This window comes from Hippocampus bargibanti, linkage group LG03 (genome assembly GCF_051943395.1).
Source record: "Hippocampus bargibanti isolate YZ-2025 linkage group LG03, ASM5194339v1, whole genome shotgun sequence".
NCBI classification, from domain to species: Eukaryota; Metazoa; Chordata; class Actinopteri; order Syngnathiformes; family Syngnathidae; genus Hippocampus; species Hippocampus bargibanti.
This window is the reverse complement of record NC_142736.1, coordinates 32,046,448-32,071,763: the sequence shown is the minus strand read 5'-3', so window position 1 is coordinate 32,071,763 and position 25,316 is coordinate 32,046,448. Positions and strand designations below refer to the sequence as shown.

Below are 25,316 nucleotides of genomic sequence, written 5' to 3'. Positions count from 1 at the left end.
CGACCGCTAGCTAGCTTTCTATCTATTTGAGTTACTGCCAGGTTGAGTGAACGCTGGCGCGTGTGGCTGCCGCCGCTCACCCACAGAAAAACTGATCCTGTGACTGTAAAGTGACCTTGAGAGTTTTGAAAGGCGCTTAGAAATGAAATTATTATTATTATTATTATTATTATTTGTGTGTCCATCTGATCTATCGCCATGGCGATTTTGACACCAACCACATCGGTTATTTCGTTTATTGCTCAAAAATCATGGCATTAGCTACTAAGCTACGTCGCTAAATTCTGGCGAGAGAGTAGAAAAATGACCCGACTTGAACAGGATCAATTTTTCTGTGGGTGAGCAGTGGCAGCCACCTACGCCAGCGTTCACTCAACCCTGAATAACTCAAATAGCTAATATATAACTAATACCTAGCTAGCTTATAGATAGCAAATATATAGCTAGCTAGATAGCCAGTTATCTAGTTAATAGATAGCTAGCTAGGTAGCCAGCTAGTTCGCTAGTTTGTGTTGTACTCTTAAAATGTAACTATGGCGTCCTCTGGTGGTAACAATCGGTAGTGTTTACCCCTAAAATGCTTTGAACTGCGGAGACATGAAGCTATTAGCTGTCTAGATAGCTGGCTATCTATTAGCTATCTGGCTAGCTATTTGAGTCAGGAAACATATTAGCTATCTATTAGCTATCTAGCATTCTATTGGCTATCTAGATGGCTAGATATCTATTAGCCATCTATTTAGCTAGCTATTTGAGTCAGGAAACATTAGCTATCTAGCATTCTATTATCTAGCTAGCTATCTATCTTTTTGAGTTACTTCCGGGTTGAGTGAACACTGGCGCGTGTGGCTGCCGCTACTCACCCACAGAAAAACTGATCCTGTGACTGTAAAGTGACCTTGAGAGTTTTGAAAGGCGCTTAGAAATGAAATGGATTATTATTAATAATATTATTATTATACAGGCGACCTGGACTACAGCAGCGTACTCCTTGGCATGTTGGTGATGCAAGACGTTCAGCTTGGCCTTTTCATCGCCGTGATGCCCACCATGATCCGGGCGCAAAGCGGAGACGGCGACAGGTCAGTCCGACCTGACGTTTCTTCTGCCGCTACGGCGGAAAAAAACAACAACAACAATATGGCCGCTGTGTTCTGTTTACCGCAGTTTCCTGTTGGAAAGCCTGCACGTCCTGAAACTGCTAGCGCAGGTCTTGCTGTCGCTAGCTGCCGTGCTGTTCCTGTGCGTGGCGCTCAAGTCCTTTGTGGTGGCACCGTTTTATAAGAAACTGCACGCCGAGAGTAGAGGCAACAAGGAGATCCTGGTGCTGGGGATCGCGGCCTTTGTTTTTTTCATGCTAACGGTATGCACCTCATTTATTTTTTATTTCATTTTCTCGATTGTTTTTTTTTTTTTTTTTTTTTCATGCGAATGGTACACACAATTTATTTGTTTTTATTTTATTTTTGCGATTTTTTTCATGCTAACGGTAAGCACCTCATTTATTTTTTATTTTATTTTCTCTATTGTTTTTTTTTTCATGCGAATGGGACACACAATTTATTTTTTATTATTTTATTTTTGCGATTTTTTTCATGCTAATGGTATGCACCTAATTTATTTGTTATTTTATTTTTTTGATTTTTTTTCATGCTGATGGTACACACAAGGTATTTTTTATTGTATTTTTTCTTCATGCGAATGGTAGGCAACAAATTTATTTATTTTATTTTTTTGATTTTTTTTTTTCATGCTGATGGTTCGCACCTAATTTATTTTTGATTTTATTTTTGATTTTTTTTTCACGCGAATGGTACACACAATTTACTTTTCATTATTTTTTTTATATTTTTTTCATGCTAATGGTATGCACCTAATTTATTTGTTATTTTATTTTTTCGATTTTTTTTTCATGCTGATGGTACACACAAACTAGCTATTCACATTTTACACACATAAATACACACATTTTACACACATAAATACATGTATGTACATAAATAAATAAATAAAATACATACACAATAAATAGACAAAATAAATATATATAAATGAATAAATAAAATACATACACATCCTGAAAAGGATGCTTTGATCCTCTCCTCTTTCATCTAGAACTGCTTCATGTCAGAAAGAGGGTACAGCAAGTGCTGAAGAATGAATGACTCTCTTTCTTTGTTGTCATATTATTTGTTAGTTTTTTTTGTTTTTTTTTTACTTTATGTTAAAAGGCGCCTATAAATGACATGTATTATTATTACTGTACCTATTGGCTAGCTAGCGAGCTTTCTATGTATTTGAGTTACTTCCGGGTTGAGTGAACGCTGGCGCGTGTGGCTGCCGCTGCTCACCCACAGAAAAAATATCCTGTGAGTGTAAAGTGTCCTTGAGCGTTTTGAAAGGCGCTTATTAGCTAGCTAGCTAGATAGTTGAATAACTAAAATAGGTAGAAAGTTAGCCAGCTAACTAATAGATAGCTAGCTATATAGCTAATAGATAACTCATAGATAGTTAGCTAGATAGTTGAATAACTCAAATAGGTAGAAAGTTAGCTAGCTAGATAACAGATAACTAATAGCTAGCTAGCTAGATAGCTAATAGATAACGCATAGATAGTTAGCTAGATAGTTGAATAACTCAAATAGGTAGAAAGTTAGCTAGATAGCTAATAGAATACTAATAGATATCTGGCTAGATAGCTAATAGATAACTCATAGATAGTTATCTAGATAATTGAATAACTCAGATAGGTGGAAAGTTAGCTAGCTAATAGATAACTAATAAATAGCTAATAGATAACTCATAGATAGCTAAATAGTTAAATAACTCAAATAGTTAGGAAGCTAGCTAGCTAACAGATAACTAATAGATAGCTAGCTAGATAGCTAATAGATAACTCATATATAGCTAGATAGGTGAATAACTCAAGTAGGTAGAATGTTAGCTAGCTAGCTAATAGATAACTCATAGATAGTTGGCTAGATAGTTGAATAACTCAAGTAGGTAGAACGTTAGCTAGCTAGCTAATAGATAGCTAATAGATGACACATAGATAGTTGAATAACTCAAATAGGTAGAAAGTTAGCCAGCTAGCTAATACGTAACTCAGATAGTTAGCTAGATTAACTCAAAAAGCTAGAAAGCCAGCTAGCTAGCCAATGGATAGCTAATAACTAGCTAGCTAAGCCCGCCAGCTAGCCACATATAATAATAAATACAGACAATGATTTCAAATTTGAATCTTGAGTGTTTTGCCGATTGTAAAGGTCACAAAATGGCCGCTGTCCTAATTTGTTTTGGCGCTCAGGTTACCGAGTTTCTCGACGTTTCGATGGAATTGGGTTGCTTCCTCGCCGGAGCGTTGCTTTCCTCCCAAGGTCACTTGGTGACGGCAGAGGTCAAAGGATGCTTCGAACCAATTCAAGATTTCCTCGCCATCATCTTCTTCGCGTCCATCGGTCGGATCGCCGTCGCCGTTTCCACTTTCGCCATATCGCCAATTTTTAACGTGGCATTCTTTGCGCCGTCGCAGGCCTCCACGTCTTCCCCACGTTTGTCGCGTATGAGCTAACCGTTCTGGTTGCGCTCACACTCACGCTCGTCATCCTGAAGGTACGATTGATGGTTTGACGTCCTTTGTTGCGTTGGATTGTCTTTGCAGTTTAATTTCTCTTGCGATCTCAGTTCGTGATGGCCGTCCTGGTGCTGTACGTGATTTTGCCGCCCGCCTCCCGTCACCTTCGCTGGATCGTTTCGGCCGGTTTGGCGCAGGTTAGCGAATTTTCCTTCGTCCTCAGCAGTCGGGCGCGGCGTGCCGGGATCATTTCCAGAGAGGTCAGTGGCGAGCGACGCTAGCACGTCATTTTCACCCGCGTAATCCGATGACAAATTTGCTGCCTTCAGGTGTACCTGCTGGTTCTTAGCGTTAGCACGCTCAGTTTACTGCTAGCGCCAATCCTGTGGAGAGTGACAACACACACCTGGGTGTCACGTAGAACGACCGGGATCACATGACCGGATTCAGGGTTTTTTTTTTTTTCCCGGGAAGAAACGTTACTTGGCGCGTGTGGCTGCCGCTGCTCACCCGCAGAAAAACTTAGCCTGTGACTGTAAAGTGTCCTTGAGAGTTTTAAAAGGCGCTTATAAATGACATGTCTTATTATTACTGTACCTATTAGCTAGCTAGCTAGCTTTCTATCTATTTGAGTTACTTCCGGGTTGAGTGAACGCTGGCGCGTGTGGCTGCCGCCGCTCACCCGCAGAAAAAAATTTCCTGTGACTGCAAAGTGTCCTTGAGAGTTTTGAAAGGCGCTTAAAAATGAAATGGATTATTATTATTATTATTAATAGCTATCTTGCTGACTGGCTAGCTATTAGCTATCTAGTAGAATTGGGTTTTGTAATTTTGCCAGTCACAATTTCATAATTTTATGATTATTTATTGTTTTAAAGAGACAAGTGTTTTTTTCCGTGGTGTTCCCATTGATTTTCTTTCTACTGATTTGTTAATTCCATCCCAAATCAGCCTCCAACTTGATTCTTATAGCGCTTTAAAATCAGCTGAAACTGGAAAAAAGCTTGCCAGAGGTCGGGCCACCGCTTTATCATCAACCCTGCGAGAAAAAACAAAAAACCGAACTTAGTAGAGAATGGCGAACTATGTCCTGAATAAATTCGGCGTACAATCAGGAATACCCGAATCACTTTAGTATTTTATTTTATTTTGTATTTTTTGGGCTGTTTGCGCCGACGTGGGTGTGTACACAATTTAGTGTATTTCAATATAGCCAGCTAGCTATCTATTAGTCATCTATTAGCTACCTAGCTAACTTGATCTGTTTGAGTTATTCCAGATTGAACGGGGTCATTTGTGGAGCCTAATTGATGGAAATTTTAACCTTGCAGTCTACACTCTGCCTTTGAACTATCAAAGTTGAAACGAGTCCGAATGTCACTGTTTTCTCGGGCTCGTCAAGTACGGGCACATCACTTATTGTGGCGGTCCGTGTGTACCCCGAAAAATAGTGTGTATGCCAAGGTAAAATCTTCATCATTTTAACGTTCGTAAATGGAAAAGTTTGTTAGCCAAGGGGTTCGTAAACCGAGGTAATCACTGTACGTAATTTCATAAAAAAATCTTTGATAAATGAAGTGAACATTTGTCTGAATGTAAAAGTGTTGTGAATGACAATGGATTCATTGTAATTAAAGATTTTTCTTCCAAAAATTAGTTTCTCCAGCGTTTTGTTGTTTGTCTGTTGTTTGACAACCATGGATAGTAAGGCGTTTTCAGGCCAGTGTAATGGGGTTGTAGCTCAGTGGTAGCGTGCATGCTTTGCATGTATGAGGTCCTTGGTTCAATTCCCAGCTTCTCCATTTTTGTATGTGGGACTTATCCAAGGCTTTCTTATTCTTAATGAAAAACGACCATGTATAGTAAGCCGTTTTTAACCTGAAAAAATTACCATGTATAGTAAGGCGTTTTTAGGCCGAAAAAAAACCATGTATAGTAAGCCGTTTTTAACGTGAAAAAACGACCATGTATAGTAAGGCATTTTGAGCGGAAAAAAAACGACCATGTATAGTAAGGTGTTTTTAGGCAGAAAAAAACAACCATGTATAGTAGGGCGTTTTTTAGCCCGAAAAAAAACGATCATGTTCAGTAAGGCGTTTTTAGCCGAAAAAATTACCATGTATAGTAAGGCGTTTTTAGGCCGAAAAAAACGACCATGTATAGTAAGGCGTTTTTAACCGGAAAAAACGACCATATATAGTAAGGCGTTTTGAGCGGAAAAAAAACGACCATGTATAGTAAGGCGTTTTTAGCCGAAAAAATTACCATGTATAGTAAGCCGTTTTTAGGCCGAAAAAAACGACCATGTACAGTAAGGCGTTTTTAGCTGAAAAAAACGACCATGTATAGTAAGCCGTTTTTAACCTGAAAAAAACGACCATATATAGTAAGGCGTTTTTAGCCGAAAAAATTACCATGTATAGTAAGCCGTTTTTAGGCCGAAAAAAACGACCATGTACAGTAAGGCGTTTTTAGCCGAAAAAAACAACCATGTACAGTAAGGCGTTTTTAGCTGAAAAAAACGACCATGTATAGTAAGGCGTTTTTATCCCCAAAAAAACGACCATGTACAGTAGGGCGTTTTTTAGCCCGAAAAAAAACGATCATGTATAAGGCGTTTTTAGGCGGAAAAAAACAACCATGGATAGTAAGGCGTTTTCCGGCAAGTGTAATGGGGTTGTAGCTCAGTGGTAGAGCGCATGCTTTGCATGTATGAGGTCCTGGGTTCAATCCCCAGCATCTCCATTTTTGTGTGTGGGACAATCCAAGGCTTTCTTATTCTTATTGAAAAACGACCATGTATAGTCAGGCGTTTTTAACCCCAAAAAAACGACCATGTATAATAAGGCGTTTTTAGCCGGAAAAAAAACGACCATGTATAGTAAGGCGTTTTTATCCTGAAAAAAACGGCCATGTATAGTAAGGCGTTTTTAGCCGGAAAAAAAACGACCATGTATAGTAGGGCGTTTTTATCCTGAAAAAAACGGCCATGTATAGTAAGGCGTTTTTGGCCCGAAAAAAATGACCATGTTATAGTAAGGCGTTTTTAACCCGAAAAAAAATGACCATGTATAGTAAGGCGTTTTTATTATAGTAAGGCGTTTTTGGCCCGAAAAAAACGACCATGTATAGTAAGGCGTTTTTTAGCCCGAAAAAAAACGATCATGTATAAGGCGTTTTTAGGCTGAAAAAAACGACCATGTATAGTAAGGCGTTTTTAGGCCGAAAAAAAAACGACCATGTATAGTAAGGTGTTTTTAGCCGGAAAAAAAACGACCATGTATAGTAAGGCGTTTTTTAGCCCGAAAAAAAAACGATCATGTATAAGGCGTTTTTAGGCTGAAAAAAACGACCATGTATAGTAAGGCGTTTTTAGCCGAAAAAAACAACCATGTATAGTAGGGCGTTTTTTAGCCTGAAAAAAAGCGACCATGTATAGTAAGGCGTTTTTTAGCCCGAAAAAAAACGATCATGTATAAGGCGTTTTTAGGCTGAAAAAAACGACCATGTATAGTAAGGCGTTTTCAGCCGAAAAAAACAACCATGTATAGTAGGGCGTTTTTTAGCCCGAAAAAAAACGATCATGTATAGTAAGGCATTTTTTAGCAAAAAAAAAACGACCATGTATAGTAAGGCGTTTTTAGCCGGAAAAAAAACGACCATGTATAGTAAGGCGTTTTTAGCCGGAAAAAAAACGACCATGTATAGTAAGGCGTTTTTTAGCCCGAAAAAAAGCGACCATGTATAGTAAGGCGTTTTTTAGCCCGAAAAAAAACGATCATGTATAAGGCGTTTTTAGGCTGAAAAAAACGACCATGTATAGTAAGGCGTTTTCAGCCGAAAAAAACAACCATGTATAGTAGGGCGTTTTTTAGCCCGAAAAAAAACGATCATGTATAGTAAGGCATTTTTTAGCAAAAAAAAAACGACCATGTATAGTAAGGCGTTTTTAGCCGGAAAAAAAACGACCATGTATAGTAAGGCGTTTTTAGCCGGAAAAAAAACGACCATGTATAGTAAGGCGTTTTTTAGCCCGAAAAAAAGCGACCATGTATAGTAAGGCGTTTTTTAGCCCGAAAAAAAACGATCATGTATAAGGCGTTTTTAGGCTGAAAAAAACGACCATGTATAGTAAGGCGTTTTTAGCCGGAAAAAAAACGACCATGTATAGTAAGGCGTTTTTTAGCCCGAAAAAAAAAACGATCATGTATAGTAAGGCGTTTTTTAGCCCGAAAAAAAAAAACGATCATGTATAAGGCGTTTTTAGGCTGAAAAAAACGACCATGTATAGTAAGGCGTTTTTAGCCGAAAAAAACAACCATGTATAGTAGGGCGTTTTTTAGCCTGAAAAAAAGCGACCATGTATAGTAAGGCGTTTTTTAGCCCGAAAAAAAACGATCATGTATAGTAAGGCGTTTTTAGGCTGAAAAAAACGACCATGTATAGTAAGGCGTTTTTAGCCGAAAAAAACAACCATGTATAGTAAGGCGTTTTTTAGCCTGAAAAAAAGCGACCATGTATAGTAAGGCGTTTTTAGCATGAAAAAACGACCATGTATAGTAAGGCGTTTTTAGCAAAAAAAAACAAAAAAAAAACGACCATATATAGAAAGGCGTTTTCAGGCAAGTGTAATGGGGTTGTAGCTCAGTGGTAGAGCGCATGCTTTGCATGTATGAGGTCCTGGGTTCAATCCCCAGCATCTCCATTTTTGTGTGTGGGACAATCCAAGGCTTTCTTATTCTTATTGAAAAACGACCATGTATAGTCAGGCGTTTTTAACCCGAAAAAAAACGACCATGTATAATAAGGCGTTTTTAGCTGAAAAAAACGACCATGTATAATAAGGCGTTTTTATCCCCCAAAAAACGACCATGTATATAGTAAGGCGTTTTTAACCCGAAAAAAATGACTATGTTATAGTAAGGCGTTTTTAACCCGAAAAAAAACGCCCATGTATAGTCAGGCGTTTTTATTATAGTAAGGCGTTTTTATCCCCCCAAAAAACGACCATGTATAATAAGGCGTTTTGAGCGGAAAAAACCACCATGTATAGTAAGGCGTTTTTTAGGCCGAAAAAAAACGACCATGTATAGTAAGGCGTTTTGAGCGGAAAAAAACGACCATGTATAGTAAGGCGTTTTTAGGCCGAAAAAAAAAAAACTACCATGTATAGTAAGGCGTTTTTAACCCGAAAAAAAAAAACGACTATGTATAATAAGGCGTTTTTAGGCCGAAAAAAAACCTACCATGTATAGTAAGGCGTTTTTAACCCGAAAAAAAACGACTATGTATAATAAGGCGTTTTGAGCGGAAAAAATTACCATGTATAGTAAGGCGTTTTTAGGCCGAAAAAAAAACGACCATGTATAGTAGGGCGTTTTTAGCCGAAAAAAAAAACGACCATGTATAGTAAGGCGTTTTTAGCCGGAAAAAAAACCGACCATGTATATAGTAAGGCGTTTTTAACCCGAAAAAAATGACTATGTTATAGTAAGGCGTTTTTGGCCTGAAAAAAACGACCATGTATAGTAAGGTGTTTTTAGGCTGAAAAAACCTACCATGTATAGCAAGGTGTTTTTAACCCGAAAAAAAACGGCCATGTATAGTAAGGCGTTTTTATCCTGAAAAAAAACGACCATATAGTAAGGCGTTTTTCTTCTGGCAAATATGTATTTTGTGGAAATGAATATACGGGACAAATGAGTGACGGCTGACCATCAGACCAGAGTAACCACAGGGAAAGTGAAAGTAGGTGGCTGCTCTCTGTCCACATATAAATCAAGCCCCTTCAATCAAAATATTTGATATCGTGTATTTTTTTACATGAGTAATTCCTTGTTGTTGTTTTTTTTTTACATAATTAGACATGTTTTTTGATAGTTAATTAATTTAAGCACCAATCCGAGGAGCCATTTAGGAGCCAAAAGAGCCGGATCTTTTTAGTGAGCTGAGCCAAAAGAACCGGCTCTCTGAAAAGAGCCGGAATTCCCATCACTATTGCACATATTAACGTTGGAATTCATGCCATTTTTTTCCATCCCTACTCGTGAGTAGTTTCTTTTTTTCTTTTTTTGACCACTTGGTGGCGCTGTAGACTCAACTAAAACGCCATCTTCAACTTCAATGCACCGATGAGCAGTCACAAAACACCAACCTGCTCAATCAAGCTCGTGTAAGATGCATGAGGAAAGTCAACCGCCGTGGATGGCTTCTCTCTCTCTCTCTCTCTCTCTGGGAGCTCAAATGTTTGACTGTGTCTCACATGTCAATTGTGAGCGGGCACCTTGCAGGATGCAGTAGCCGCGGTCCCTAAAAAAACATTGCTTAGATCCGTTTGTTTTTCTTCATCCATCTTTCCAGAATCACAATGCAACAAGAGCCAGAAGCTCGCCGGAGCACTCAGCCACCGGACACCGACATCCTGGACCCACAAGGTAGCAAGCTAGTAGCCCTGAAATGAAAATATTCTGTTTGTTTACTGCTTGTTTAAGGTAAGCAAAGACCTGAAATTGTCCTTTGGCGTGAATGGTCGGCCCCATTTCAAGCTACGATAACTCCAGATCCATTTAATTTAGGAATTAACATTTTTTTTTTTTTCATTTTTGTCATTTTTTTTTGTAGTTCCGGTTTCCTCTCTGGTGTCGTTATGAATTTGGAGAAGCCATTAGAAGGTTTTATCCACTCTTCATATTACATGTAGAGCGCACAACAAATTGATAAATGACTAGTTTTCAAATTTGAAGTAATAAATCATGATTGTTATTGTGGTTTATAGACGACAATTTAAGTTTTTTTGTTGGTACTTTAGCTAGCATCATGAAATTTCACGTTAGATTTGCTTTCGCGGGCCGAATAAAATGGTGTGACGGGCCGGATTTGGCCCCCGGGCCTTGACTTTGACACCTGTGCTCTCAGGTTTCGATTGCCGTATTGAATTTTCATGCAGTCCTAAAACTACATAAAAAATATGTTAATCATATTTATTGATCTGTCACGAAAGGAAAAAAAATGTTCTACTTTGTTTCTTTCCTTTCCTTTTTCTTTCATAACTTTGCTGCTGTGTTACTTCCGGGTAGAGTGAAAGCTGGCGCGTTTGTCTGCCGCTGCTCACCCGCAGAAAAAATATCCTGTGACTGTAAAGTGTCCTTGAGAGTTTTGAATGGTGCTTATAAATAAACTGTATTATTATTATTATTATTATTACTGTATCTATTAGCTAGCTAGCTAGCTAGCTATCTATTTGAGTTACGTCCGGTTTGAGTGAACACTGGCACGTTTGGCTACCGCTGCTCACCCGCAGAAAAAATATCCCGTGACTGAAAAGTGTCCTTGAGAGTTTTGAAAGGCGCTTAGAAATTAAATGTATTATTATTATTTTGTAAGTGGCTCGATTTTGGTCCTTATTGCCGTTTGAGAGTATTTCCCGTCCACAGCTGCGTACGTGCGGAGGAAGAAAACAGCTCTGTGGGTCACCGTGGCTCTCCTGATTTTATCTGTGGTGGTGTTGGCCGTGGGTTTGATCTCCGCCACGCGCACCGACAACGTTCCCGTCGCCGGATATTACCCGGGGATCGCCGTAAGTGGCAAACAACCTCTTATGCTCATAATTACTAGTCAAAGTCAGTTTTATTGTCACATATGCTAATATGCTAATATGCTAATATGCATGACATACAGCACAGATGAAATTAATGTCCTCTCGGACCCAGCGTGCAAGCTAATAGCTAGCTAGCTAACTAGCAAAAAGCCAATTGACAATAGACAACACAGGTCATTTCAGAATGTAAAGTGACGTAGTGTAGTAATGCAAAAACAAACACAAAAAAAGGTTGAAGTGAGGTCTTGCAGAAAAAAACACACGAAAAAAATGGAGTTCAGGATGATAGTACAGCGTGTACTCAGAGTTCGGTGAGTGTGGCAGTGGGAAGGGGCAGGGGGGGCAAGACTGGGAGGGAGTTGAGTCTCCTGACTGCCTGGTGGCAAAAACTACTACTATTACTACTTTTTACGTCCTTTTTTTGGTCGAATAATTGGAATTTTGCTTGCTGTCTTCCACCAGTTGAGTTTCGGGGCGTTTTTGGGCATCGTTGGCATCCACCTGGTGGAAAACCGCAGACCTATGGTAAGTCTTGTGAACTTTAGGGATACATTAGGTGGGAAAAAAATATTATTATTATGTATTTTTCAGTGTAGTTATATATACCGGTCTATATTTTTGATTTGCTTATATATAATTTTTTTATGAGCTTTATTATTAATTTTTATTATTAGTATTCGTTTTACTCTTTTATTTTATGTTATTTTACTTGTTTTAATTTAATGTAATTTTATTGTAGTTTTAATCTAATTAAATGAAATGAAATTAAATTGTATTTAATTTACATTAAATATAATTTTATTTTAATCTAATTACATTGAATTTAATTAATTGAATTGTATTTTATTTTGTTATTTTTATTTCATTTGTGTTTGTTTTTATATTCGGAGGATTTGTTGTGTGCAGGGCATGAAAAAAAGGTTAATATTATTATTAGTTTTACAATTTTATTTTATTGCATTATATTTTTTAATTTTAGTTTAAATTTAAATTAATTTAATTTATATTTAAATCGAATTAAATGAAAATAAATTGTATGTAATTTAAATTAAACGTAATTTTATTCTTTATTATATCGAATTACATTTAATTTATTTAATTTAATTGTATTATATTTTGTTATTTTTATTTCATTTGTGTTTGTTTTTATATTCGGAGGATTTGTTGTGTGCAGGGCATGAAAAAAAAGGTTAATATTAGTATTAGTTTTACTATTTTATTTAATGATATTTTATTGCATTTTATTTTTAATTTTAGTTGAATTTTAAATTAGTTTAATTAATTTATTTTTCTTTTTTTTTCATTTTAGTTGAATTTTAAATTAATTTAATTTCAGTTTGTTTTTTTATCTAATTAAACTAAATGTGATTTATTGTTCTTTTTAATAAGTTTGATTAAAACAATCTCTTTTTATTTTATTTTGTCAAAGAAAATATTTGTCCAATTTTGGGTTCCAAAAGTATAATAATAATAATAATAATTATAATAATAATAATAATCATCATCATAATAATACATTTCATTTATAAGCGCCTTTCAAAACTCTCATGGTCACTTTACAGTCACAGGATCAGTTTTTCTCCAGGTGAGCAGCGGCAGCCACATGCGCCAGCGTTCACTCAACCGGGAAGAACTCAAATAGATAGAAAGTTAGCTAGCTAATATATAACTAATAGCTAGCTAGCTAACTAGCAAACCAGGTAGATAGCTATATAGCTAGCTAGCTAGCCGTCCAGGAAGCTTTTTACTTCTTATTCTTCCTCTTCTTTTAATTCTTAAGCTGGTGTGTGACGGGCAATCACATGACACAATTGAGGTCTTCATTTGGCACCGTTTAATCCGATTTGCCGAAAATGACAAAACGTGACGAATCGATAGATCAATAATGAAAAAAAACGTGTGTTTTACAGGAAATTCTAGACAGGAGGAAAATACGATTACACTCCTGTGGTCGCCCTTCGTGACTGAATTTGAGATTGTGATTGGCTGCGTATTTCGGTGGCAAAAACCGGAAAATGAATTAGCATTGGTTGTTTGCTAAAGGGGCCTGGCACAGTCAAAGTGCTTGTTTATGACATCGGAGCTTCATAAAAGCCATCGGATTCCTCATCTCAGACCTAAAATGTTTACTTTTTTTAGCATAGAAAGATTTTTTCCCCCATAATTCATGTCAATAAAATGACAATTGGACAAATACGGGATTAGCAAAAGGCTAATTTCTTTTACAATGTAAGGGGCTTAGAGTCGCCAGCCAGATAGGCAGCTAGACAGCTAATAGATAGCTTCAACGGATTCATGACATAAATAATAATCATAATAATAACGCATTTCATTTATAAGCGCCTTTCAAAACGCTCAAGGTCACTTTACAGTCACAGGATCAGTTTGTGTGTGAGCAGCGGCAGCCACACGTGCCAGCCTCCACCCAACCCGGAAGTAACTCAAATGGATAGAAAGCTAGATAGCTAGCTAATAGATCGCTAATAGATAGCTACCTAGATAGCTAATAGATAGATAGCTAGCTACTAGCCAGATATACAGCTAGTAGATAGCTATCAGATAGCCATTAAATAGCTATTGGATAGCTAGCCAAAGAGCTAGCTAGAAAGCTAATAGATAGCTAGCCAGAAAGCCAGCTAGACAGCTAATAGATAACTTAAACGGATTCATGACATAAATAATAATAATCATCATCATCATCATCATAATAATAATAATTCGATTTGCCTTTATTAGTCTCGTAGTGGAGAAATTTACATTTCACAGCAGCAAAGTTATGAAAGAATATAGAAATGATATTTCTATAATAATATATATTAATATTTCATTTCTAAGCGCATTTCAAAACTCTCAAGGTCACTTTACAGTCACAGGATAAGCTTTTCTGTGAGTGAGCAGCGGCAGCCACACGCACCAGCGTTCACTCAACCCCGAAGTAACGTAAATAGATAGCAAGCTAGCTAACTAGTGAATAGATAGCTATTAGCCAGCAAATATATAACTATTAGCTAGCAAATAGATAGCTATTAGCGAGCAAACAGATACAAATGCGAGGCAGACGTCCGCGACATTAACAGAAAAAGAAAAATGGATTGTAAAGAAAAATATATTGTATTTTGTACATCTGCCCTAATTTCAAGCTCATATAACTCCACACCTATATCATTTAGGAATTAACTCTAGAAGAGAGTCTAAGTCAAATATAGGACTAGCAAAAGGCTAATTTCTTTTACAATGTAATTGTAGTGCTTTTCTCATTGCGTGATGCCGACCCACCATTATTGCAAAATGTAAGGGGCTTAGACATGATCCCTGACTGCTAACGCTGACCAAGTCGTGAATTTTTCATGTGGACTTGACGGTGTCGCGTGGCAGTTGGGATCCGTTTGTCGGTGTCGCTTTTCATGTGATAGCTATGACACTCCCACTCCACAAAATAAATACATACATATAGAAATGTATGTACATAATAATAATAATAAATAAAATAAAACATACATTGATGAGTGGATGAATGAATGAATGAACAGATCACAAATAAATAATAATTTAAATAAATAACTAAATATATACATCTATAAATAAAGGACTAACCAAATGAATGACTAAAAATAAATACATAAAATAATTAAGAAATAAATACATGCATTGATGAGTGGATGAATGAATGAACAAATAACAAATAAATAAACAGGTAAATGAATATATAGAGAAAATCATAAATAATATGACTAACCAAATGAATGAATAAAAATAAATACAATAATAAATAAAATAAATCCATACATACATTGTTGAGTGGGTTAAGAATGAACAAATAACAAAAATAAATAAAAAATAAATAAACACGCAAATAAATAAACGTAAATAAATAAACAAAATATTAAATACATGAATACAAACATGAATAGATGAGTGGATGAATGAATGAACAAACAAGCAAATAAAAAATTACAAAAATAATAAATAAATAAATGACTAACCAAATGAATGACTAAAAATAAATACATAAAATAATTAAGAAATAAATACATGCATTGATAAGTGGATGAATGAATGAACAAATAACAAATAAATAAACAGGTAAATGAATATATAGAGAAAATCATAAATAAATTACTAACCAAATGAATGAATAAAAATAAATACAATAACAAATAAAATAAATACATACATTGATGAGTGGAAGAAGAATGAATAAATAACATAAATAAATAAACACGCAAATAAATAAACAAAATATTAAATACATAGATACATATATGAATAGATGAGTGAATGAATGAATGAACAAATAAAAAATACAAAAATAACAAATAAAATAAACGACTAACCAAATGAATGAAGAAAAATAAATATACATAAAATAATAAATAAATAAATACACAAATTGATGAGTGGATGAATGAATGAACAAACGAACCAAAAAAAAAAATAATACAATTAATAAACACATAAATAAATACATGACTAGCCAAATGAATGAATAAAAATAAATACATAAAATAATAAGCAAATAAATAAATGCATACATAAATTGATGTGTGGATGAATGAATGAACAAACGAACAAATAAAAATACAAAAATAAAGAAACACGTAAATAAATGCATAATTAAATAAATGACGAACCAAATAAATGAAAATAAATACTTATATACTATATAATACTAAAAATATGATAATTAATAATAATAAATAATAATAATAATAATAATAATAATGCATTTCATTTATAAGCGCCTTTCAAAACTTTCAAGGTCACTTTACAGTCACACTTTTTCTGTAGGTGAGCAGCGGCAGCCACATGCGCCAGTGTTCACTCAACCCTGAATAACTCAAATAGATAGAAAGTTAGCTAGCTAGCTAATAGATAACAAATAAATAGCTAGCTAGCTATCAAGCTAGATAGCAAATAGATAGCCAATATATAGCAAGCTAGGAAGTCAGCTAGCTAGCTAATAGATAGCAAATAGATGACTAGCTCGGTAGCCAGCTATATCACTAGTAAAATAGCCCGCTGTATGAATAAATACATGAATTGATGCACGGATGAATGAATGAATGAGCAAACAAATAAATAGAATCCACTCATTGCTGAACCCACTCTGAAATTTATAAATACTACTCACTACATTCTTTTTGGGGGGATTTATTCTTATTTATTTGTCCCAAAAAATAATGTGCAGGAGAAAAATGTGTCTAAATGCGTACAATTGTTTTTTTCTTCCCTTCGGAAAATGTCACAATGTTCCCATTTTTATATTTGATAACGAAACGCTTCACCGGACGGATGTTTTGTTCTCATGTGTAAAAGGTTCTTGCTGACCCTCCCTCACTATATTTCACAGACAAAAGCCTTCGCGGTCACCTTGCAGCGCCAGGAACATGATCGTATTTTCACCCCACGTGAAATGGGACGTTCACTTCTTATTAATAATAAGACATTTCATTCATAAGCGCCTTTCAAAACTCTCAAGGACACTTTACAGTCACAGGAAGTCACTCAATTAGATAGAAAGCTAGCTAGCTAGCTAGCTAGCTTATAGATACAGTAATAATAATAATACATTTGATTTATAAGCGCCTTTCAAAACTCTCAAGGACACTTTACAGTCACAGGAAGTCACTCAATTAGATAGAAAGCGAGCTAGCTAGCTAGCTTATAGATACAGTAGTAATAATAATAATACATTTGATTTATAAGCGCCTTTCAAAACTCTCAAGGACACTTTACAGTCACAGGATATTTTTTCGGTGGGTGAGCAGCGGCAGCCACATGCGCCAGGGTTCACTCAAACCTGGAAGTAACTCACATAGATAGAAATCTAGCTAGCTAGCTAATAGATACGGTAATGAGAATAATACATTTCATTTATAAGCGCTTTTCAAAACTCTCAAGGACGCTTTACAGTCACAGGATAAGATTTTCTGCGGGTGAGCAGCGGTAGCCATCCACGCCAGCGTTCACTCACTCAAGTAACATAAGATAAAAATAAATAAATAATTACGCGCACGGTGGTGCTCAGTCACCGCAGCGGCGAACGCTGGCGGTGAATTTTGTGGCAATTTTAAACGCTATTTTGCACGCCAACACGTCTAAATGTATTTTCTATCCTGACAGCTGTTGCTAAGCTAACGCGTTAACCTAGCATTTTGTCTGTTCCGCTGGTCTCATCTCCTCCGCTTGGAGCCCATAAAAGCCCATAAAAGTCAAGGCATTTAAACAGCTAATGAAGCGGAGAGTCTGGGCTCAGGGGGCATACCATTCCGGAAAATTGCTATTTTATTTTTTATTTTTTTATTTTTTGTTCCCACCGCTGTGCTTTCGTTCATTCAACGGTCATCCACTTGTGTCGTCGCTTTTATCGTGTTAGATACTAAGATGGATAGTAGCTTTAAAAAGCTTGGTGGTGGTGGTGGTGGTTAAATGAAGGTCATTCCAGACAAAAGTAAGTAAGATTGTAGAAATCAATAATATTTTACTGCGTACAAAAATGCAATTTAAAGCAAAACACCAATGCGGCATTATTGTATCATCATGTATTGAGCTTTTCGACATGAAAAGAAGACATTCAAAAAACAAAACAAAAATAGAATGGTACAGTGATACCTTGGCTTAAAAACCCAGACAGAGTATGTAAGGCGAAAAGTGTGTGTATCCCAAAAATTAATTTCCCATAGGAAACCATTAAAATGAAAATAATCCGTTCCAAGGTCCCCATAAAACATAATTTTCTCATTTTATAAGCCTTAAAACTACACAAAATATACCTTATTTTACGTGTAATAAATGTGATATGGTATTATAATTAAAGAAATGAACTCATCATTTTCTACTTCCTCATTTTCTAAGCCTTAAAGGACAACCGACATCATTTTTTGTTTCCTAACTGACATCAGAAAAACGTTTTATAGCATCTAAAATACCCAAAACACACAGTATGATATTATTAGTATTAGTATTTTTATTCAAATGCAAAACACCAATCAAAACGACTTAAAGTGTCCAAAATCTGCAGAAAGTCCCGCCCTCATTTCGTGACATCACGCCTTTCTTGTTACACATCCAGTTATGAATATGATTCAAATAGTTCTGAAGAGGAAAGCATACATGTTTGCAATCGATTAAAGAATTTATTCCGTGTCATGTCAAAAAAGAGGCAGAAAATAGCGACAAAGTTCAGTGTAAAGAATTAATCAGCCCGTTTCCACAGGCTGAGAAATTCCGTATGTGGAGCTTGGTCGCCCTCTTCTGTCTCTTTTTGGTGCAACACAAGGTTTTCAGACCAAACAAGTACAGCAAAATATATTGACGTGATGGAAGGACTGCTACAATGCGTCCTTTTTTCGGTCAGGGGTGTTCCTTCAGTGACGTCACGTACGGACTCATCACCAACTCAAAAACAAGACTTCCGGAATATTCAGCGCGAGTCTTAAACGGTCAAATATAGCTATATGCGGTGGAATCTTTGTCAAATACGCTCAGTAGAAGTCATTTGAAGCCATTTTACAAATTATGGACACAACTTGTCCGGAGACATCGGTTGTCCTTTAAAACTACACAAAATAGACCTTATTTTATGTATAATAAATGTGCTATGGTATTATAATTAAAGAAATAAACTGTACTGTTCTACGGTCCGTAAACCGAGGTATCACTGTATTAATGTGCAGAACGCTACAGATATGTTTTTTTTTCTCATTGGATGTTGGCTAGATAACAAGTTTCGCTCTGACCAAACAATCAGAGGATGTTAAAATGCTGCCTGTCCCTTGGAGGAACAGAGATGGGGAGAGTAGCCATAAATTGCACTCAAGTAGCAGTACAGTGATACCTTGGTTCAAAGACAGAGTGTAGACTGCAAGGTTAAAATATCCCATTAATCAGGCTCCAAAAATAACAAGCAATCTGTACACTTGATGCAAAAAGCTATCAACCCAGCTAAACAGAACACAATTGATGAGGAACAAGGTAAAATTATGGCAGAGAAAGTACCTACAAGGGATCATTCCACAAGATGGTGAAAGAAGAAGACGACGTTCCTCATCAAGTGTTTCATGCTGATGAAAGCGGTCACTCCATTCCATCAAGCCATCAACGACCGTCACAAAGGTCAATAAAACCACTTTATTATTCAGTACAGTTTATTTCTTTAATTATAATACCATAGCACGTTTATCACACATAAAATAGGGTACATTTTATAGAGTTGTAAAGCTTAGAATATTAGAAAGTAGAAAATTATGTTTTATAGGAACCTGGGAACGGATTATTCTCATTTTAATGGTTTCCTATGGGAAATAAATTTTTGGAATACACACTTTTTGCCTTACACACTCTGTCTGGGAACCAATTACGTTCGTAAGCCAAGTTATGACTGTATTTTATGATTCCGCCCCCATAGCTATTAAATATGCTAATGTAAATTGGAAACTTCCGTCTACCGCACACGCTAAGAAAATCTCAGCATGAATTTAATGTGGAGCTTAGAGTAAATAAATACATCAAATAAAACTAAATATCGACCACAGAACGGAGCTTATTGCGTTTCGACGCAAAATGATAGCACTTAGCTCGTAGCGCCATTGTGAACGGCGACAGTAAACGATGAAACATTACTGTCAACGTTATTAGCGATTTTATGACGGGACATCTGTCACAGTGCTGCCGGGACTAAGCGTATGTCGCTGTTAGCTTAGCGTATGTCGCTGTTAGCTTAGCGTGTGTGTAATTTAGCTGACATACGACAATTGACTGCGTCTTTCCGCGTCTGTTCTCTCTAAGCTAATGGCGGCCATTATCTTCGTCAGCATTGGCGTGATTGCGTCCTTCTTCTGTGCCATCGTGGATGGGATCATCGCATCAGAATTTATCGTAAGTCCCAAGAATCCACATGCTAACGTACGACGCTATCCGACGTTCGAACCTACTTGAGACTTGAGAACCTAATTGAAAACACAGACCCTAGTTTAAAACCCTACTTTGAAACCCTAACCCTAAATTACAATCCTTCATTCAGCGTTTGATGATTGGAATGGATTGGAATCATGATTGGAAACCTGACATTGAAATTCTAACCCTACTTTGAACACCCAACACTTGTTTAAAAGCCTACTTCGAAACCCTAATCTGATTTTAACACCTTAATATGAAGCCATAACCCTAATTTGCAACCTTCATTTGAACAATAAGCTTAACTTCAAACCCTACTTGAAGACCCTAACCCTAGTTGAAAGACATCCTTTGAAAGCCTAACCGCATTTAGAAATCCTAAATTAAAACCCTAACACAAGTTTGAGATCCTATATTGAAACCCTACCCCAAGATTGTAACCCGAATATCAACTAAAAACCCTTATTTTGAAAAGCCAAATTCCCATCTGCCTTGGGATGACGCCCGGAGTTAGCGCCCCATTGTTGACGTTTGTCTTTTACGCCCATTTATGTATTTTTTAACCCCCCAATAGGACATAAGACCTTTGCAAGAGGACATGTGTGATTTTTACACCAGTGGATCTGGCTACGCCTTTGACAGCTACTACACTGAGGTGATTCTCCACACCCACACATGCGCACACGTGCGGATTTTGAATTGTACAGGAGGCTGTTCCTGATTTGAGAGGTAAGCAAGGGAATTTTGAGTATTCGTTTTTATTGGTGTTTTGCATTTGACTAAAAATATCATTCTGCGTGTTTTGGCTATTTTAGATGCTATCAAACGTTTTTCTGATGTCAGTTAGGAAACAAAAAAAAAATTCTGACGGTCATCCTTTAAGCTGTTATTTTCTTCGACTGGTCAAATTTCATGATTATTTTTTTGCAGACAGATACAAATTGGGCATCGTTGCGGCACTAAAAAAAACAACACAATTTACACCGTAGGGTTAATTTCTTTCCATATTTTTAATTCAGTGACCTCTAGTGGTTCAACGGCTGTACTGCATGCACGAATAAACGTCAATCAATGACGAATTACAGCTAAATGCGTATTGTCATACCCCCAACAACTTTTAAAATGGTTCCTTTACTTTGAATGTGGCGCTCATCCCCAAAGCTGAAAATGTCAACTTGTCTTGTGACTTCTTTAATTGTCAACCCCTTGGATGTTGGAAAACTTGACGCAGATGACGTGCGGTTCATCGGGAAAATCCTGCAAATTGAAGTTGAGAAGCAACACCTGCTACTGCTGCTACCTTTATAACTGCGAGAGGTAAAAAAAAAATCATGTTACACTTCCGGGTTGAGTGAATGCTGGCGCGTGTGGCTGCCGCTGCTCACCCGCAGAAAAAAATTACCTGTCAACAAAAGTGTCCTTGAGTATTTTGAAAGGCGCTTAGAAATGAAATGTATTATTATGATGATGATGATTATTATTATTATCAAATAGATAGAAACCTAGCTAGCCAGCTAGAAGATAACTAATAGATAGCCAATGGATAGTTAGCTAGATAGCTAGCCACCTAGATAGCTACATAGCTAATAGATAGCTATTGAGATAGTTAGTTAGCACATACAGTTTGTGTGGATGAATATTTGGTGCGTTCCAGTATAGAGTACCACCCCAGGCACTTTGAGTTCACTGCCAATAGATAGTTAGCTAGATAGCTAAAGAGCTAATAGATAGTTAGCGAGATAGCTAGTTAGCTCATCCAGTGAATGCTTGTGTGGATGAATATTTGGTGCGTTCCAGTATAGAGTGCCACCCCCAGTACTTTGAGTTCACTGGCAATAGATAGTTAGCTAGATAGCTATCTCCCTTGAGAGCTAAAGAGCTAATAGATAGCTAGCGTGATAGCTAGTTAGCTCATCAAGTGAATGCTTGTGTGGATGAATATTTGGTGTGTTCCAGTATAGAGTACCACCCCAAGCACTTTGAGTTCACTGCCAATAGATAGTTAGCTAGATAGCTATCCGCCTAGATAGCTAAAGAGCTAATAGATAGCTAGCGAGATAGCTCGTTAGCTCATACAGCGAATGTTTATGTGGATGAATATTTGTTGCGTTATAGTATAGAGTACCACCCGCAGTACTTTGAGTTCACGGGGGTGAGCGGCTGCTGGGATGTGATCCACCTCCATCGTCTGCTGTGGTCCTCGGTGGTCCTCAACGTGACGGGCCTCTTTTTGGGAATCATCGCAGCCGCCATTCTTGGGGCTTACAAGGACATGGTGAGAAACAAAAAAACAAAACAAAATAAACAACAACGTTCATTGCTAACGAATAATGGCGACGAGTCGGGTGGTTCCACTTACGCTGTTAACCCTGGAGCAGAAGCCCACTCCAGCAATTGCGCCAAGCCCGGCGCGGCCGCCCCACGTCCTGTATAACCCGAGCCAACAGATGCTCGCCTACGCCGGCTTCTTTCCTGCGGGGCAGAATCTTCCTGCTTACCCCAATTATCCGGGGACCGTGCAGGTGGGTCACACAGTGTAGCTTTGTAACCGTACAGTTTTTTTTTTAAATAAAGATTTCTACATCTCCATAGAAAACCATTCAGTTATTTATAATTTTTTTTGTTAATTCATTTATCTATTTACTTACTGTATTTATTTATTTAACCACTTATCTATTCATTCATTCATTTATTCATATAGTTTTTGCTCATTTATTTATGTATTTATATATTGATTTTTTTCTATTCATTCATTCATTCATTCATTCATGTAGTCATTCAATTATTTATTTAACCACCAATCTATTCATTCATTTATTTAACCACATGTTTATTCATTTATTCATATCGTTTTTGCTCATTTATTTATGTATTTATATATTGATTACTTTGTTTTCTCTTCGTTCATTCATTCATTTAGTCATTTATTTATTTCTTTAACCACCTATCTATTCATTCGTTTATTTATTTATTCATGTAGTCATTCATTTATTTATTTAACCACCTATCTATTCATTCATTTAGTCATTCATTTATTTAACCATCTATGTATTTATTTATTCGGTCATTTATTTAAACACTTATCTATTCATTCATTTATTCATTAATTAATTTATTCATTTAGTTGTTCATTCGTTCGTTTATTTAATTTTTTTTATTCATTCATTTATTTATTTAACGACCTATCTATTCATTCATTTATTCATTCATTAATTCAGTTAGTTGGTCATTCATTCATTCATTTGTTTGTTTATTTATTTATTACTTTATTTTTTATTCATTCATTCATTTAGTCATTCATTTATTTAACCACCTATCTATTCATTCATTTATCTAGTCATTTGTTTATTGATTTATAAATTAATTCATTTAGTTGTTCATTCATTCATTCGTTTGTTTGTTTATTTATTACTTCATTTTTTATTCATTTAGTAATTTATTTAACCACCTATCTATTCATTCATTTATTTAGTCATTTGTTCATTGATGTATTTATTCATTCATTAATTCATTTAGTTGTTCGATCTTTTATTTATTCATTCATTCATTTTTTATTCATTCATTTAGTCTTTTATTTATTTATTTTTTATTCATTCATTCGTTTATTCATTTAGTCGTCCATTCATTATGTATTTGTTTAGTCATTTATTCATTCATTCACTTATTCATTCGTTCATTTATTTATTTATGAATCTATTTGTGTATTTTAATATTATGTATTCATTCATTCATTTAGTCGTTCATTCGTTCATTCATTTATTTATCCATCTCTTAATTAATTAATGTATTTATTCACTCATCCATTCATTCGTTCATTTATTTATTAGTTATCTGTCTGTCTGTATTGTTTGTTTATGTAAGTGTTCTGTTTTAATTAAATAATTTGGTTAATATTTAATTAGGATATTAATTAACTAACTTATTACTTGGTTAATGAATTAGTTGTTTTTTTTATTGCACTTTATATTATTATTATTATTATTATTATTATTATTATTATTATTATTATTATAATATTTCTTTACTTTATTGATATTGTACTTTTTTTCACACAACAAGTGGCAATGTCACCTCGTTTCATCTTTTTCTCCCTTCCTCAGACATCCGGCGGTGATTTTCAGGGACCCGCAAGCCCACAAATGATCCCCGAGGGGGTTCCAGTAAGCACTTCCGAAGAAAGTCCGCCAACCTCACAAGGAACAACCCAGATGTTACAACAGGGGCCCAACCAGGAACCAGGAAGTGGCTTTATGCTTACACCCAATGCACCGGTCCTTTATGGATCCGCTCACGGGCACTTTGAGAAACCTCCGCCTTACGCCTATTGACACCCCAGCTTAAAGGACAACCGACACCATTTTTTTACGTTTTTACGTACGACGTTTTTATAGCATCTAAAATGCCCAAAACACGCAGTCTGATATTTTGAGTCAAATGCAAAACACCAATAAAAATGACTTCAGGTGTCCCAAAACTGCCACAAAATGAGCTCGAAACTGGGGGAGATTCAGCAAGTCCCGCCCCCTTTGTTCGTGACATCACATCAGGATATTTCCTCACAAACTGCCGTGCTCCAGAATCAAAACAATGGCTTCAGAGAGTTCAGATTTGGAAAAAGATCATTTCTTGTTATTCATCAAGTTATGAATATGATTCAAATAGTTCCGAAGAGGAAAGCATAAATGTTTGCCATCCATTAAAGAAGTCATTCCGAATCAATTCCAGCCGTCTGGACTCCAATGCACAAGATGGCGCCCAAGCTCCGTTGGAAATGGGCTGATTTGTCCACTGGGAATTTGTGTCAACTTACACCATCTTTATGCGTGTTAGCGCAATTGGCTGCAACACACAACGATCTAGCTATTACCTGTCTAGCTGCCTATCTAGCCTATCTGGCTGTCTATCCAGCTAGCTAGCTATTTGGTATTTATTAGCTGTCTAGCTAGCTGGCTGCCTATATAGCTATCTATCAATTAGCTGATTAGCTATCTGGCTGGCTATCTATTAGCTATGTATTAGCTAGCTAGCTAGCTTTCTATCTATTTGAATTATTCTGGGTTAAGTAAACGATTCACCATGGCGTTATTTCTGTCGTTTTCCTTCTAATTTCGCGGTGTTTTCAGACGAAAAAAAGTACCCAAAATGCATTGTGTGTCACTTTGTTATGGACGCAACTTGTCCGGAGGTGTCGGTTGTCCTTTAAAGGAAAACAAAGCATTCATGTCTCCAGTTTGTTTGCCTGAACTTAGA

General features: G+C 36.3%; 3 protein-coding genes and 2 non-coding genes across 7 annotated transcripts in view; 4 read left to right on the top strand and 1 right to left on the bottom strand.

Moving 5' to 3' along the window:
* The window catches only part of slc9d1 (solute carrier family 9 member D1), a 32,761-nt gene extending 27,531 nt beyond the window's left edge, over positions 1–5,230 (top strand). For 2 of the 3 annotated variants that reach the window (XM_088993111.1, XM_088993112.1), the window contains 6 exons: positions 965–1,082; positions 1,168–1,363; positions 3,308–3,458; positions 3,533–3,612; positions 3,685–3,834; positions 3,904–5,230. In XM_088993111.1, the coding sequence (XP_088849237.1) occupies positions 965–1,082; positions 1,168–1,363; positions 3,308–3,458; positions 3,533–3,612; positions 3,685–3,834; positions 3,904–4,014 (806 nt within the window). In that variant the 3' untranslated portion in view covers positions 4,015–5,230. The remainder of the gene's footprint in view (positions 1–964; positions 1,083–1,167; positions 1,364–3,307; positions 3,459–3,532; positions 3,613–3,684; positions 3,835–3,903) is intronic. The other variant, XM_088993113.1, reaches the window with a different exon arrangement.
* Positions 1–25,316, bottom strand: part of pros1 (protein S) — a 106,109-nt gene that overhangs the window by 35,340 nt on the left and 45,453 nt on the right. The gene's annotated exons all lie outside the window — the stretch shown is intronic.
* Positions 6,248–6,319, top strand: trnaa-ugc (transfer RNA alanine (anticodon UGC)). Its single transcript has one exon. It is a non-coding gene; the product is annotated as a tRNA-Ala (tRNA).
* trnaa-ugc (transfer RNA alanine (anticodon UGC)) lies at positions 8,208–8,279 on the top strand. Its single transcript has one exon. It is a non-coding gene; the product is annotated as a tRNA-Ala (tRNA).
* Positions 9,867–24,394, top strand: tmem255b (transmembrane protein 255B). Its single transcript, XM_088991352.1, has 9 exons — positions 9,867–10,008; positions 11,008–11,150; positions 11,634–11,696; positions 19,959–20,048; positions 20,641–20,721; positions 21,298–21,383; positions 22,182–22,341; positions 22,445–22,588; positions 24,167–24,394. Exons 1-9 carry the CDS (start codon positions 9,942–9,944, stop codon positions 24,392–24,394), a joined length of 1,062 nt encoding a protein of 353 aa, XP_088847478.1. The 5' UTR covers positions 9,867–9,941.

Excerpts from the sequence above, each read along its gene's own strand:
- tmem255b (XM_088991352.1), top strand. The coding sequence starts at position 9,942 with ATGCAACAAGAGCCAGAAGCTCGCCGGAGCACTCAGCCACCGGACACC. Across the intron at positions 22,342-22,444 it reads TTGGGGCTTACAAGGACATG|AAGCCCACTCCAGCAATTGC; the intron begins GTGAGAAACAAA and ends ACCCTGGAGCAG. Across the intron at positions 22,589-24,166 it reads ATTATCCGGGGACCGTGCAG|ACATCCGGCGGTGATTTTCA; the intron begins GTGGGTCACACA and ends TCCCTTCCTCAG.